At 43.3% G+C, this 13,591-nt stretch overlaps 1 protein-coding gene across 1 annotated transcript in view; it reads right to left on the bottom strand.

Moving 5' to 3' along the window:
• The window catches only part of LOC127349517 (inactive ubiquitin carboxyl-terminal hydrolase 54-like), a 57,696-nt gene that overhangs the window by 8,231 nt on the left and 35,874 nt on the right, over positions 1-13,591 (bottom strand). The window contains 7 exon segments of the mRNA XM_051375333.1: positions 265-1,029; positions 1,031-1,220; positions 4,241-4,433; positions 6,766-6,885; positions 10,096-10,260; positions 10,456-10,580; positions 11,468-12,179. Coding sequence (XP_051231293.1) covers positions 265-1,029; positions 1,031-1,220; positions 4,241-4,433; positions 6,766-6,885; positions 10,096-10,260; positions 10,456-10,580; positions 11,468-12,179 — 2,270 coding nt within the window.

Genomic DNA, 13,591 nt, shown 5'->3' with positions numbered 1-13,591 from the left:
CACACACACACACACACACACACACACACACACACACACACACATAATATTATGAACAGTAGATGCAGTAGTAACAGTAGTTACATTTCAGCTCTAATTAGTGTTTGCTGTTGTGTAACGTGTAAATCCAGAAACACAGATTTAAACAACAGATTTATTTTAACTTTCTATCTTAAATAATAATCTGCAGTTAATCAGAGATGGAATTAGTGCTGGAGAGCAGTCATGTGTTGTGATAGGCTGGAGGACTTTCTTAGTTCATCCATTTTTGGAGGTCTGGACCCCTGAGCTGCTGCAGGTCCTACCTGGTTTGTTGCTGGTTGGCTGAGGACTGACTCCACGGCTGCCCCGGTGCATGCTGGGAGCCAGCAGACTGGCTTGGTATAGCGAGTCCAGCTCCGAAATCTCCTCATCAGGCACTGCTGCTGCCCCTCCTCCTGTTGCATTCTGGGAGCCGTAGTATCTGTTGACATTTTCCGCCCAACGCTCCACAGGGAGGGCCGTTCTGTAGTCCTGGCTGGGGGGCGGGGAGGAGGTTTGAACTGGTCGGCTCACAGGAGGTGGGGGGGTGCTGGATGTGGAGTCTGGGGGTGAGTAAAGCGGCGATTTGATTGGTGGGTCAATGGAAGAATCAACAAGATCAGGTTGGTCCAGGTGTAAGCAGGACCAGTTCCTGGTCGGGTAGCCAGAAGGGGATGGGGCTAGTCTGGAGGTGGGGTTAGATATAGGGGGCGTGGTCTGTGGGTGTCTGGTGTAAAATTGCTCCTCCTCCATCATCAGATGACACCTATCGTTGGTGCCAACAGGTGAAGGAGTCTGGGAATACGGCCTGGGTGGGGGCGGGGCCTGTGCTGCGATGGAGACAGGGGGTGTTGTTCTAGTCCACTGGGCGGGATGGTCTACCTCCTCAGGTGGAGGGGGTGAAACCAAGTCTTCCAGGGGGCTCTGATCCCAGGTGTCCACACACAGGGCAGGAAGGGACCTGGTGTTAGAGAGGGGTTTCCCGAAGCGAGAGCAGGGGCCCCGCGGTATTGTGGTCCTCTCTGGATGAACCCATAGGAGCTGCGGCGCTGGAGGCGGGGTCAGACACTGAGTTTGTTTTGGGAGGGAGGGGCTTAACAAGGTGGGGAGAGAGAGGTGGGGCCTGCTGGTCCTGGCTGGCAGCTGATTGGTTGCCCTGCTTCCCCGTCAGAAGTATTTGGAGCGAGAGAGGCTTTTCACTGCAGAAAGAGAGAGAGGCAGGTTAGCTGTGTGTGTGTGGGCCTGCAGTATGTTTGGAACAGATGGTGTCATGCGAGAGCTCCGGCTAAACACAGGGCTGGTTGTGTGTGTGTGTGTGTGTGTGTGTGTGTGTGTGTGTGTGTGTGTGTGTGTGTGTGTGTGTGTGTGTGTGTGTGTGTGTGTGTTTCAGAGGTTGTTTCCTCTCATCATGGTTCATCCACTGAATTAGCCTGTTGTCACGACAACTGCTGCAACCTACTCCCACCCTCTCGCACCGTACAGACAGCGGAGTTCGTTACAGTCACTATTTGAAAGTCAGGCCCCTTCATATCTTAAAGAGCTCATAGTACCCTATTACCCCTCTAGAACACTACGTTCTCTGAATGCTGGGCTACTTGTGGTTCCTATAGTCTCTAAAAGTAGAACAGGAGCCAGAGCCTTCAGTTACCAAGCTCCTCTCCTGTGGAACCAGCTTCCAGTTGTGGTTTGGGAGGCAGACACCCTCTCCACATTCAAGAGTAGGCTTAAGACATTCCTCTTTGATAAAGCTTATAGTTAGGGCTGGATCAGGTGAGTCCTGAACCATCCCTTAGTTATGCTGCTATAGGCCTAGACTATCGGGGGATTTCCCATGGTGCACTGAGCTCCTCCCTTCCTCTCTCTTTCTGCACTCATTCATGTCCCATTAATGCATGTTACTAACTTCACTTCTTCCCCGGAGTTCTTGTGCTTTCTCGTCTCGCATGTTCTTATCGATCCTGGTGGAGCCTCCTGCCATGGTCCTGCTAGATTGCCATTGCCAATTCTCTCTCTCTCTCTCTCTCTCTCTCTTTCTCTCTCTCTCACACACTGGTCGAGACATAGTTTATAGTTGTGAGAGAAGGTTACAGTGTTGCTTTAGTGGCTATGCATGTAGCTACCAGAGTCCATGTTGGAGCTGCAGAGATACCATGTGGAGTTGACATAATGATAGAGAAGGAAGACTCAGTAACCTACTTTTGAAAACACACATTTTAGGAAAGTACTAAGTAATAATATATCGCAGGACAGCTAAATTAGGTTAAAAATATGTTAAGATTCAAATTGGCTGGATGAAAAATGAATCGTTTGCTATCTACTTTTGATTTTGCTTGTCCGACATCCTACATCTCCTGCGTCAGTGGTTGTACCAAGGTGCAAAGACATGAAACTGAGGATTCACCACCCTGTTCAAAATTGGGGTTGTGGAGCTTTTTGGCCTCAATGTAAGAAGATAAAACATGGCAAGAGATATTTTCTTTTTTATGCAAAGATTTTTCCATAATTGACGGGTTATACTTTTAGTTTCACTTTTACAAAGAGATGAAACATACATTGTTTATTTTGTAGATTTCTGAAATTAAGGCTGAATTTCTCAATCTCATTCTGTAAAATAAATTGTGGGAAAATCATATTGTGAACCCACTATTGTGAATTGTGTTGAATCGTGGGTTGACTGTATGTTACACAGCAAAGGCATCTTTACTGATATCGTTCAGCTGAATTTGCAGGTTGCTGTCTGTTTTTTATTGACCACAGCAGAGTTTTAACATCAAAATGACAAACACCTAACCTCTTGATTGCTCATCGTGACTGGCTGAACTGTTTCTTGTTAAACAACAGTCGGTGCAGTTACTGTTTGCAGCTTCCTCAAGCCCTGTGCAGACATCCAGAACAAAACCCGGTCAGTCCCTGCCCTGTGAGTCATCTTCCACCTCAGCTCTCGCTCACTCCTTTACACTTTCCTTACTTGTAGCTGTAAATGGTGCAGCCTAACATACAACCCTGCTGCCAGTCAGATCCACCTGGCATTAAAATGAGTCTCCACATGTGTCTCGAGTTCCTTCTCTATATGCAAATCAACACTATAGGACTGTAACCTACACATAATTTTGTTTACTTCCCAGTTGGCTGCTCAGTATGAAGACTTGACTATTTGTTCTTTTCAGTTTTACCTGCACTGTGGGATTTTATATATACACTACTAAATGAACAGAACACACTTTTACTTGAATGTGTGGAAAATATGATGGTTTCACATCACAGATGACAAAAAAAGCATGAAGGCCAGAGTCAAAGAGAGTAAAAGTGGGTGCTCGGACCATGAAGTGTCTCAACTGCAGAATTCAAGTGAACATGCTGGGACAAACAGACACAATTTTTTCATCATAAAGAAATAAATTAATGTATAACATTTGCAAAGAAAAAATAATTATAAATTTTAAATAATTATGAATTAAGATCTAGTCGTAGACAGCGTTCTCTCTTCACTCAAAAACTCTCAAAATTGTGTGATTTCTTTCAGGGAATCTGGGGATTTTGCTGTTACTAGCTCAATGGTGAAATCAGTTCAAACAGTGTGTTCTCAAACGTCTGCTGCCTATTGTGGCATATAATAGAGCCCAAACATGTCATTTGCATTACCGTGAACCAAATGGAAATCAGAGTGTGTTTCCTGAGTACTTAAAGAACATCAGTTGAGTAGGAGGTCCTCCAGTGAGGCACATTGCGTACACACTGCTAAAAGAATGTGGTCACATGCGGCCCAGACCACCTACAAATGTCTGACCAATCATATCTCGAGGCATCCTCAATGCCTCTCGGGTGCATTCCCACCTGAGCTGTCCACTTGTGATGGGATCATCCAAGACACGTGTTAATAACAGGTCTAAACAAGGCTGTGGACTTCAAGTCCATGTTGAGACCAGAATCAAAACTTGGGAAACCTGCACTATGGTTGGAGCCACTGTGCAGGAGTACTGGATGGATGGATACACACAGACATGAGATTAATATCCATTTTCTTATCTGACTTTTTTAAAGAAAGTGAGTTCTAAAATGTTAAATGAGAATCATTTGGCAGCTTTGCCAGTTTGTCAAAAATGTCTAAAATAGAGACAGAATGTATTTGAAGCCTTCACAGCTGAAATACTGTATACACATGACGTTAAGTGCTAATGCTACAGGACTTCTGATTGGCTGAGCAGACTACAGGCGGTACCTGGGCTGTTCCTGGAGCTGCTGCCCCTCCTCTTGTTGTTGCTCTGGTTGCTGCGGTTGCTGTCTGCCTGCCTCTGAATCCTGCGGCTGCTGCAGTTGCATGCGTTGCTGCAGGCTGCGGGCTCTCCTCATGCAGCGCTGCAGCCGGCTGTGACTACTAGCTCCGCCCTCAGACGCCACCAGCTGCAGTTTGGCTGCAGCCAGGTCACATGCCAACAGAAAATACACAACAGAAAGAAAAAAAAAACAGAGGAAAGAATAAATAAGGAAAAGAAAAGAAAAGGAAGATGCAGAAAATAATCTGTTATGATGATTTCATGCAAAAATCTTAAAAAGCAAATATACACCTGATAGAAAATCAGATTGCTGACATGATGGTGATGTGACCGTGTGTGAGTGTATGTGTGTCTGTGTGAGTTTTATGGGAATGGAAGGCATGAGAAATAACAGTATTAAAAGATCAATAACTCAGCTTTGGCTCTCAGTGATGAAATGGTGAAATTATATTCAGACAGAACGTTAAATTAACAAAATTACAGCCAAAAATGTCGGGCCAAACTAACTCAAAGCCAACTGTCAGGTTAAAGGGTTCCACTTCAGTACAGCATGGGTCTTATTTATTAGTGTTGTCCATCATCCTCATAATTCCCCCATCTTCTCCTACTACTGTATCAAAGTATCATCCAGCCCATCCTCATATACTGCTCCTCCTGTTTCTACAACATGCTAACTGTCACCAACCGGACAAAATTCACACGCATCACCAACACAGCGGCCCAGATAATCAGACTCCCCACACCCAATCTCACAGGACTAAACAACAGGGCCATCTCACGTATTGCAACCAATATAGAACTGGACATTACACACCCACTCAATCAATATCTCACCCCACTGCCTTCTGGACAGAAGTATCGAACACTGAGGTGCAAGAAAGTTCGCTATGGAAAAAGCCTGATCCCTGCAGCTACTGCTGCTTTAAACAAAGGGGCGCGCTGAGTGTGTAACCTGTCATATATTATTCATTTAATTGTTTGTTTGTTTTTTTTCTGTAGATTTGTTAATTGTGGATAGCGTGTTTCTTTGCTGAGTGTATGGTGTTGCCTGCAGGTGCAGTGATGTGGACATGAATTTCCCCCTTAGAGGACAATAAATTGAATTGATTGATTGATTGATTGATACTAACAAAGTACTAACATTGTACAAGTCCATATCTGAGCTGTGAACACATATGTGATATCTCCCTATCAGCAAACAAACTGACAGGTTCCACACATTTGGAAGAGAAAATTAACGATAAAAGTATGAATCTGTTGTAAGTTCACAGACTCACTTCCTGCTTCTGCTTCAACTTTGACCTACCGTACATACTGTAGTTTAAGCACACACGATGATACCGGCACGTCACTGTTATCGGCCAATAAAAGCTTAATAATTAAACATCAGCAATTTCTTCCGATATGACAGGCCGATAAGACGATGCTTGAATTAAACTATTAACAAGGTTAAACGCTTGGTGCTGTGTCACCCAGCCCAATGGTGTGCAAGCCAAAGATGATGTCACCACAGGGGTTGGTAAGTATGTCTGCAATGTGGAGGCCTTTTTCTGTGACTTTCCGAAACAATCCGACATTCACATCCACTTCACGCTGCGCAGGTGGCGGTTTGTTTTCAACCTGTGCAATTCTGTGAGTGCTCACTGAACTTCTTTTTAAAGATGTTGATTGATAGAAATGATTGACTAAACTATCCAAATAAGACCCAATAAATAAACTGGAACCTTTAAAGTACAGTCCTGCATCAAAATTAAAGAGAAGCTACTGGAAAGTGACACTGCACTGATGGGCTTTCATTTGGAGGAGACAAGGTTTAAAGATCCTCAAAATCCTTCGATTCAGCGGCCGTCTTCTCGTCTTGATGTTTTGTTTCCTTAAATTTTGATATTTGACACTTTTCTTTAATCTCTCTGTTTTGTGTTTCTTTGTCCATTTTTAATCAGCTGTCAGGTTTTTGTGGATGAAAGACTGCTGCAGTGATGACAGTCTGGTGGAAGCTGAACGAGGCAGTGAGAGAGAGAGAGAGAGAGACAGTGTGTGTGTGTGTGTGTGTGTGTGTGTGTGTGTGTGTGTGTGTGAGTTTAAGTATGACTGACAGATCAAAAGAAATGTGAGAGGGAGATGTGGGGAGTCTCAATGTTCAGAGTGAGTGTGTGTGTGTGTGTGTGTGTGTGTGAACAATCTTCAGCAACACACAAACATGTTAGGACCTCAGTGGTTGATGTGGAACAGTTATCAGCAGGCCACTGTGCTGCCTCTGGTTGCCAATAGCAACCAAGCAGAAGGATGGTGGGCGGGGTGTGGTGACCTCATTCAGTGTTCATTTGGTAAGTATGACATACTGAATGCATGTGTGTGTGTGTGTGTGTGTGTGTGTGTGTGATGTGAGCGAGTGAGTGTGTGTGAGTGTCAGGCAGGCAATGTGGGTGTAAAGTGGAGGAGGCGGTCAGGGGGAGTAGGAGGAGCTTACAGACTGCTTCGTTGACCGCTGACAGTGCAGCAGCGACCTCGCCCGCCTGCTCCAGACGCACAGACTGGTCCAGCAGAAGCTCCGCCTCTGACACGCATCGCTCAAAGCTGTCACCTTTACCTGCAGGATCGAGACACACAAACACTTAATGATTCTGCAGCACCGGAGCAGGAGTCAGTGTGAGAGAAACATGCTCCTTTATATTTTCACAATGGAACAATAATCTACTCTCAGATGGACATCAGGAGAAATTTTCAATATTATCTACTGAGAGATGAACATCTGTAAAGACCTCAATTACTTGTATTTGTAGAGAAAAGTTGAGGGTTTTCCCCATTCACTTCAATACATTCAGTGTGTTCTTGGAGCAGCTTTTAGTCCAGGGGTTCTCAACCTTGTGTAACTTAAAGACATACTACGTAGGAATTTTCTAAAAAACAAAACCCTGAAACTGGTAGTGTGTCTAGGTGTCTGTATCTGCAGAGACCCTGCCAATATTTTCTTATGTTGCTGTGTTTCTGGACGTCAACTTTTAGGCAGCGCACAGGGTCTGAGGTCAGGACTCATTACAAACATAGTGAGTAGATTCTTTCTACTGAATTCTCACACAGTGCTAAAACAAAGTGTGGTGGTCTATGCAGACTATGAACGTATAAAGAGCTGCAGCTGTGTGTCTGTTTGAGTGAGGGCGGGGCTGAGCTGCACACAGCAGACAGTGCAGCTTCAGCACAAAATCTGTGCACCTTCTGCAGGGTTGTGCAGAAAATAACGTTTAATTTCTCTGATTCAGTGCTTTTGATCACTCCCGTTCAGGACCACCTCACCAAATAAATGAGAAAAATATAAAAAATACATGGGTGCCTGGTTAGCTCAGTCGGTAGAGCTGGTGACCCATATACGGAGTTGCTGCAGTGGCCCCTCTCTCTCTACCCACCTTTCCTGTCAATCTTCAGCTGTCTCTATCCAATAAAGGCATGAAAAGGCCCAAAAAATTACTTACTAAAAAAATAAAAGAATAAAATAAAAATATGTATTGTAAATATTTGTCATACCACATTCGGCTGATTTTGACTGAGTTGTCAATGTTGTGACAACTCTGTTGTATCTGAAGACCCCCCCCCAACACAGACTGGCTGCTTTGTGTTGAAGTGTCTTTGGACCTCATTTGACAGGATTTCGCCGCATTCAGAACAATGTGCTTTCTGCTCAGCACCACTACCTGCCATTATAAATCCAAATTGAATGTATTCAGGCTTTCTTCACCACACATTTTGGAGCTTTACTGGAGCAGGGCTGCTGTTCTAGTGGACCTTAGGAGAACTGTGTTGATGGACAGAGCCGGAAAGCAAAACAGAAATAGAGGTTCTACTCACAATCAGCTTAAAATCTTAGAAAATCTACTCACTCACTACTTAAATGTACATCATCGCCTTGTTACGACAACTGCATCACTCCCTCTGCAAAACCTCCACAACAAACAACATTATACAGCTATAAAGTGAAGAGCAGCCAGCAGCTGGGAACGCACACATACACACACAGTAGCTTTATTACTGCATAGGTCATTCTGTCTTTTGTGTGTCGGCTGAGTCGGGCCCTTTCAGCTGCTCAATGAGGAACATTCCTGTTGTCCAACACAACACACACATGCTGACCACACACGCACACACCAGGGCAGGAATTATACCACGGCCAAACGGCCAGTGCTCTAATGCCCGTTCTAAAATGAACTGCCCACATGGCCAGTTTTGCATGCCCTGTTTGGAAGCCTTAAAGGAAAGTTGTGGATTCCCTAATTTGAAACTTCATCTAAGGCAGCAAACGAACAAACTCATGTTCCCCAGTGTCTCTTCACACAGCAGACTGTGACAAGCTAACGCTAACCAGTTAGCACCTATGAGTCAGGCTTATGACAATTCAAATTAAACTGGAGGTTTACGTACATTATAATAATACGTTTAGAGCTGAAGAGCTGGAAGCACGCGTCAAGAGAGAAAATGTGATCACTAACACGTCACACACACACACACACACACACACACACACACACACACACAGGTTACCCACAAGCCCACCTTCCTTAAAGGGGAAGGCTCGGCTGGTAACACACAGGTGCAGTTAACGCTGTAGGTGTGCTAACCAAAGGTGGAAGAAGTAGAAGATGAACTGTACTAATACCAACCCCACTGTGCACTCTGAACCTTACTAAGCTAATAGGAAATTTTAGCAGATTTGGCTGTTCAATACAAAGATTAGACAATTCACTTATTTTTTTTCTCCGTTCAGCCGCACACTAAACTACGGAGCCCCTAAAGGGACATGGGAAAGAAAAAAAAATAATTAAACGTTTGCTACCACCAGGCTGTCAATCAAGCTCTCAGCGACAGAGAACGTAACGTTAGCTAACGTCGGTTGTTGGTTGTACAAATATGGACTTTTATTGTTGAATTTCTCCACATTGGTGCAGTAAAAATGCTTGATATTAAGTATGTTTTTTATTCATCATGGTCGCATGAAACACTTTAATGTAACATATTTTATTTTAAATGTAGGTCCGAATTATAGCTTACTGTTCTTAATACCTTTATTTTGAAAACCAGAAGTGAATACGCTGTTTCTCTGCAATTACCATAATACTGAGAATATAACACTAATATATATATATATATATATATAACACTCTAAATTGTGCGGCTGATTTGACCATGGAGATCGGAGTAACGGCTGGCTTGACCGCAGTTAATAAGCCTAGAGGCATACGCACAGGAAGCACAGCCTGTGGTTAACCTAAGGTTTCTAGTGAGTATGAGAAACATTTAATTTTTTTTCTTTTTTTTCCCCATGTCCCTTTAGGGGCTCCGTACTAAACTCTACTAAATAAGTATAGTTATGTAATGTAATATAATTCCTGCGGTTAAAAACGAGGCTACCTGAGCCTTTCTTCGTCATGTGTGATGTGAAAACATCAGATTTCATCACAGAGAAAGTAAAAGTGTGTGTCAGTTCAGTTATAAAATGTCAGCACCCTACGCAGTGTCTCTTTTGCCACGCTGTCAGCTGAAGAGTCATTCACAGTTGACGGCAGTTGAGGAGGTTGTACCACCGTCTGGTTCAAAAGTGGTTTAGCTGACATTTAGTCATCAGACTGTCCAGGTTTTTTTATATACCGTTGAGTAGTTTTGGCTGTGATGCCTCAATACATTTGTATTTATTGAAGGCCAAAGTGGCCTTGCCCAAAAAATGACTTAATTCTAGGCCTGTTCTCTTCCAAGAGAACATTAATACGAAAATATAACAAAGTATGACGTGTGTGTTTGCGTGCACATGTACCCTGGATCTGCAGTTGGTCAAGGTCCAAGTACTTGCTTGGTCGGGGATTAAACCCAAGCGCCGCCTCCCTCTCCTTCTCCTGTCGTCGCTGCTGCTCCTCCTCCCTTGCTCTCCTCTGCACCTCCTCCTGCAGCTCGTCCAGCTCGCTGCGGCCTGCAGGGGGCGCTACAACACACATACACACACAAAGTCATGATGACAGCTGGTGGCTGGCGTAGGACTGTCGAAGTACTGTCGCAGTGGTCATTTAGGGTGGCTCCAAATGTACAGAGTATGATAACGGTCAATTTTCATACCACGGTTTCGGATATACCGCTGCAACTCTGGTACACGCCCACCCACACCCACACCCATACACACCGAGGCTCCCCCTATTGGATGAGCTGAGGTCCTGCAGCAAAGCTCCACTGCTCTTCGACCGAATGTTCCTCCATGACGGTCCTGAGGACGAGGAAGAGGATGAAGTCTTCTTCACAACACATTCCCTTAAGAGAAAAGAAAGAATATTTGTCATCAGGCTTCAGTCACAGTTCACCTTCAGCCTGACGTCCTGAGCTAAAACACAGGATCCATACGGGTAGACGCAGCACGAACGCTTCACTTAATGTCACAGAGAGGCTGCAATACAGGATACACTTTGTGGGATTCTGGTCTGAGCCAATCAGAGCTATGTGGGCGTGATTGTATGACTGTATGACTGTATGAGGACATGACCACCTGTGTGTATGAGATGGACGCAGCTGTAAATAACTATAATTGCAACCAGCAATTACTTCAGTTATCAATGAATTTGTTGCAGGATTCATTTTGACAGAAAATTTTGATTTTGTTTAAGTCATCTGAATTGTTAGTATAGTTTTAGTCAACTTAATCTACAGTAAATTTATTGCAAAATCTAGTTGTTTAGTTAAAGTGTAACGCATTACTTAAATGTTTCTCTAGAATTTCCAAACTCATTAGGTAGTCGTAGAGATAACAGGACGGTAAACTGATATAATAATGTTGCATAACCTCCCTACCACACAGAGATTCATACTGATTGGACCTCTTAATAGATTCTCAATAGGTATCATCTAGTTTTTGTCAGTGAAAGTGAAAGAATTTTATTGATTAAAAAACTATGACAAATTATTAGTCAACAGAATTAACACTGATTCGTTGATTTAAATAGTTGTCTAACCAACAGTCCAAAACACCAAGGTATTCAGTTTATTTTCATATAAAAAAGTGGAAAAAACTATGGACAAACATTAACAAATGACTTAAAGTATTTACTGAAACATATTGAATTGTTGCAAATTAAATTTCTGTTAATATTTAAATCATAAATACTATAGAAGAAGAACCCGATCAGGACATTCTGTCTGCTAACCTGTCTCCCAGGTTCAGGTCCAGGCTGACCGGGCTGCTGCTGTTCCTCTCGCTGCTCTCGTATCCACTCTCCATCCTCTGAATCAGTCTGGGAGGAGGGGGAGGCGGAGGAGGCAGTTCTGCACCTCCTGCACTTCCCCTTCCACCTCCCGGTCCAACTCCAAATCCTCTGTGGCTGCTGGAGGTGGTGGGCAGAGTCCAGGAGGAGCCCGGCCTGACAGACTTGACCTCTTCCTGTGCTGGGAGGGAGGCGTCCGCTCCCTCAGAGGCCAGAACGCTACAGTCGTCGGGGAGGGAAGCTCCGAGCGGACTGTAACCCGCCTGTCTTCGCCTTTCACGGTTGAAGATGCTGTCGATGTTGAGCGCCTCTCTTCGTGGCCTCCATGCTGGCCGGTACCTCCCTGAACCTGCTCCCCCCGAGCAGCTGGACTTGGACTCGCTGCTGGTGCTGTCGGCCTCCCAGTCATGCAGTTTATTGGAGGAGGAGCAGGGAGCGGTGGTGTTGGTAGGGTGGTGGTGGTTGTTGGTGGAGGAGGTGATTTCAGAGAGGACGGCAGCCGGCAAAGAGGAGGAGGAAGAAGAGGAGAGGGGTCGGTTGTGGATGATGTTGCTCATGGTCTCCTTGAAGTCTCGGAGGCGACTGGTTGAGGATGAGAAGGAGGAGGAAGGTTTGGGGAGGTGACGAGGAACCTGCTGCTCCTTTAACGTCTCTCCTGTAGGGGTAGGGGGAGACAGAAAGAGAAAACAGAAAAAGAGAGGAGGAGAAAAGGAGGAGGAAATTGGGAGTGTAAAGATAAAAAGGTGAAAGAAAGAGAATGAGAGAAAAGTAAAAGATTACTGGAGTAAAATAGTAGTAATGGGGCAATATATGATATTATATTACACTATATCAGAAAAGAGATGGATACGTTTACCAAGGTGAATTTTCATAAATCAGCATAATCCTAAATATCCTGCCCCTTCATTCCAAAACCTTAAAGCCTGTCACCACGGCTGTGAGCTCGGTTGGATATGGGATGAGATTTGTGATGCAATAAAAAATATTTGTTTCTTTAGAAAATGTAATGTGATTCGAGTATGTTTTAGCGCAAATTTATTTTGGTGATTATCTTGATAATATCATGAATCACAATATTTTGCCAAGGATAATTGTGAAATGAAATGTTCATATCGTTGCAATGCCTACATTAGTGTGACAGCAGAAATGAATGAAGGAGTTAATATGAGAAAACTAAAAAAATGAAAACAACAACAGCTCAACCGCTTTAAAACACTGTTGGCCACAACAAATAACAATAAATCAAATCAAGTCAGGATCAAATGTATTTATTATTTTGTTTAAGTCAACATTAGACAGATATATTAGATAAAAAGTGTAATAGGCAGCCTATTAAACTTTTTATCTAATATATCTTTATATGTTTTACTTAGTTTCCATATTTCAAATTAAAAATATTTGCGTATTTGTGTTTTTGTTTGTAGCTGTTAGTTTTAAATATTAAACTTTATTAGAAATTTACGGAGCCCCTAAAGGGACATGGGAAAAAAAAAAAAAAATAAAACGTTTCTAATGCTCACTAGATACTATCTAGTGCGCACTAGATACTATCTAGTACTATCTAGTGCGCACTAGATACAATCAGTGTATTCAAATGAGTATTAAACTAATTTGTCTGTAACTAAAAAATAAATGTAAATTAATATGTAACCTGTTACAGTCCGCATTTAAATGCCCTGTCCTGCAGCCGGACACTCATTTGTCCTCCTTTTGAGAAAATAACAAAAACAGTCCGCCTTTTGACACATTACCTTGTTAGTTTAATACTTATTGGCTTAAAATGTGTGTCAAAATAAGTAATTTCATTGGTTACATTTTCGTGTTGTGACCTATCAACACATGGCTAATTTTAATATTCAAATGAGCCATGTGTTGATTCGCCACAAGCTAAGGCTTAAAATTTACTTTTATGTTTGTTGTTAGTGTTACATTTTTGAAAAGTTTAGCCACTTGTTTCTTTGTCAGTGCTGTTTATTTTAAAGCTCCCCTCCAGTCAGAAATCAGTGTTTGTTCCTGTCCCTACAGTGTGCTGTTTGAATGCTGTCTGAGCAGAGTTTGACTCTAGAA

The sequence above is a fragment of the Dicentrarchus labrax genome, unplaced genomic scaffold (genome assembly GCF_905237075.1).
Source record: "Dicentrarchus labrax unplaced genomic scaffold, dlabrax2021, whole genome shotgun sequence".
In the NCBI taxonomy this organism is placed as follows: Eukaryota; Metazoa; Chordata; class Actinopteri; family Moronidae; genus Dicentrarchus; species Dicentrarchus labrax.
Note: the sequence above shows the minus strand (reverse complement) of the source record. Positions and strands in the feature narration are given on the sequence as shown.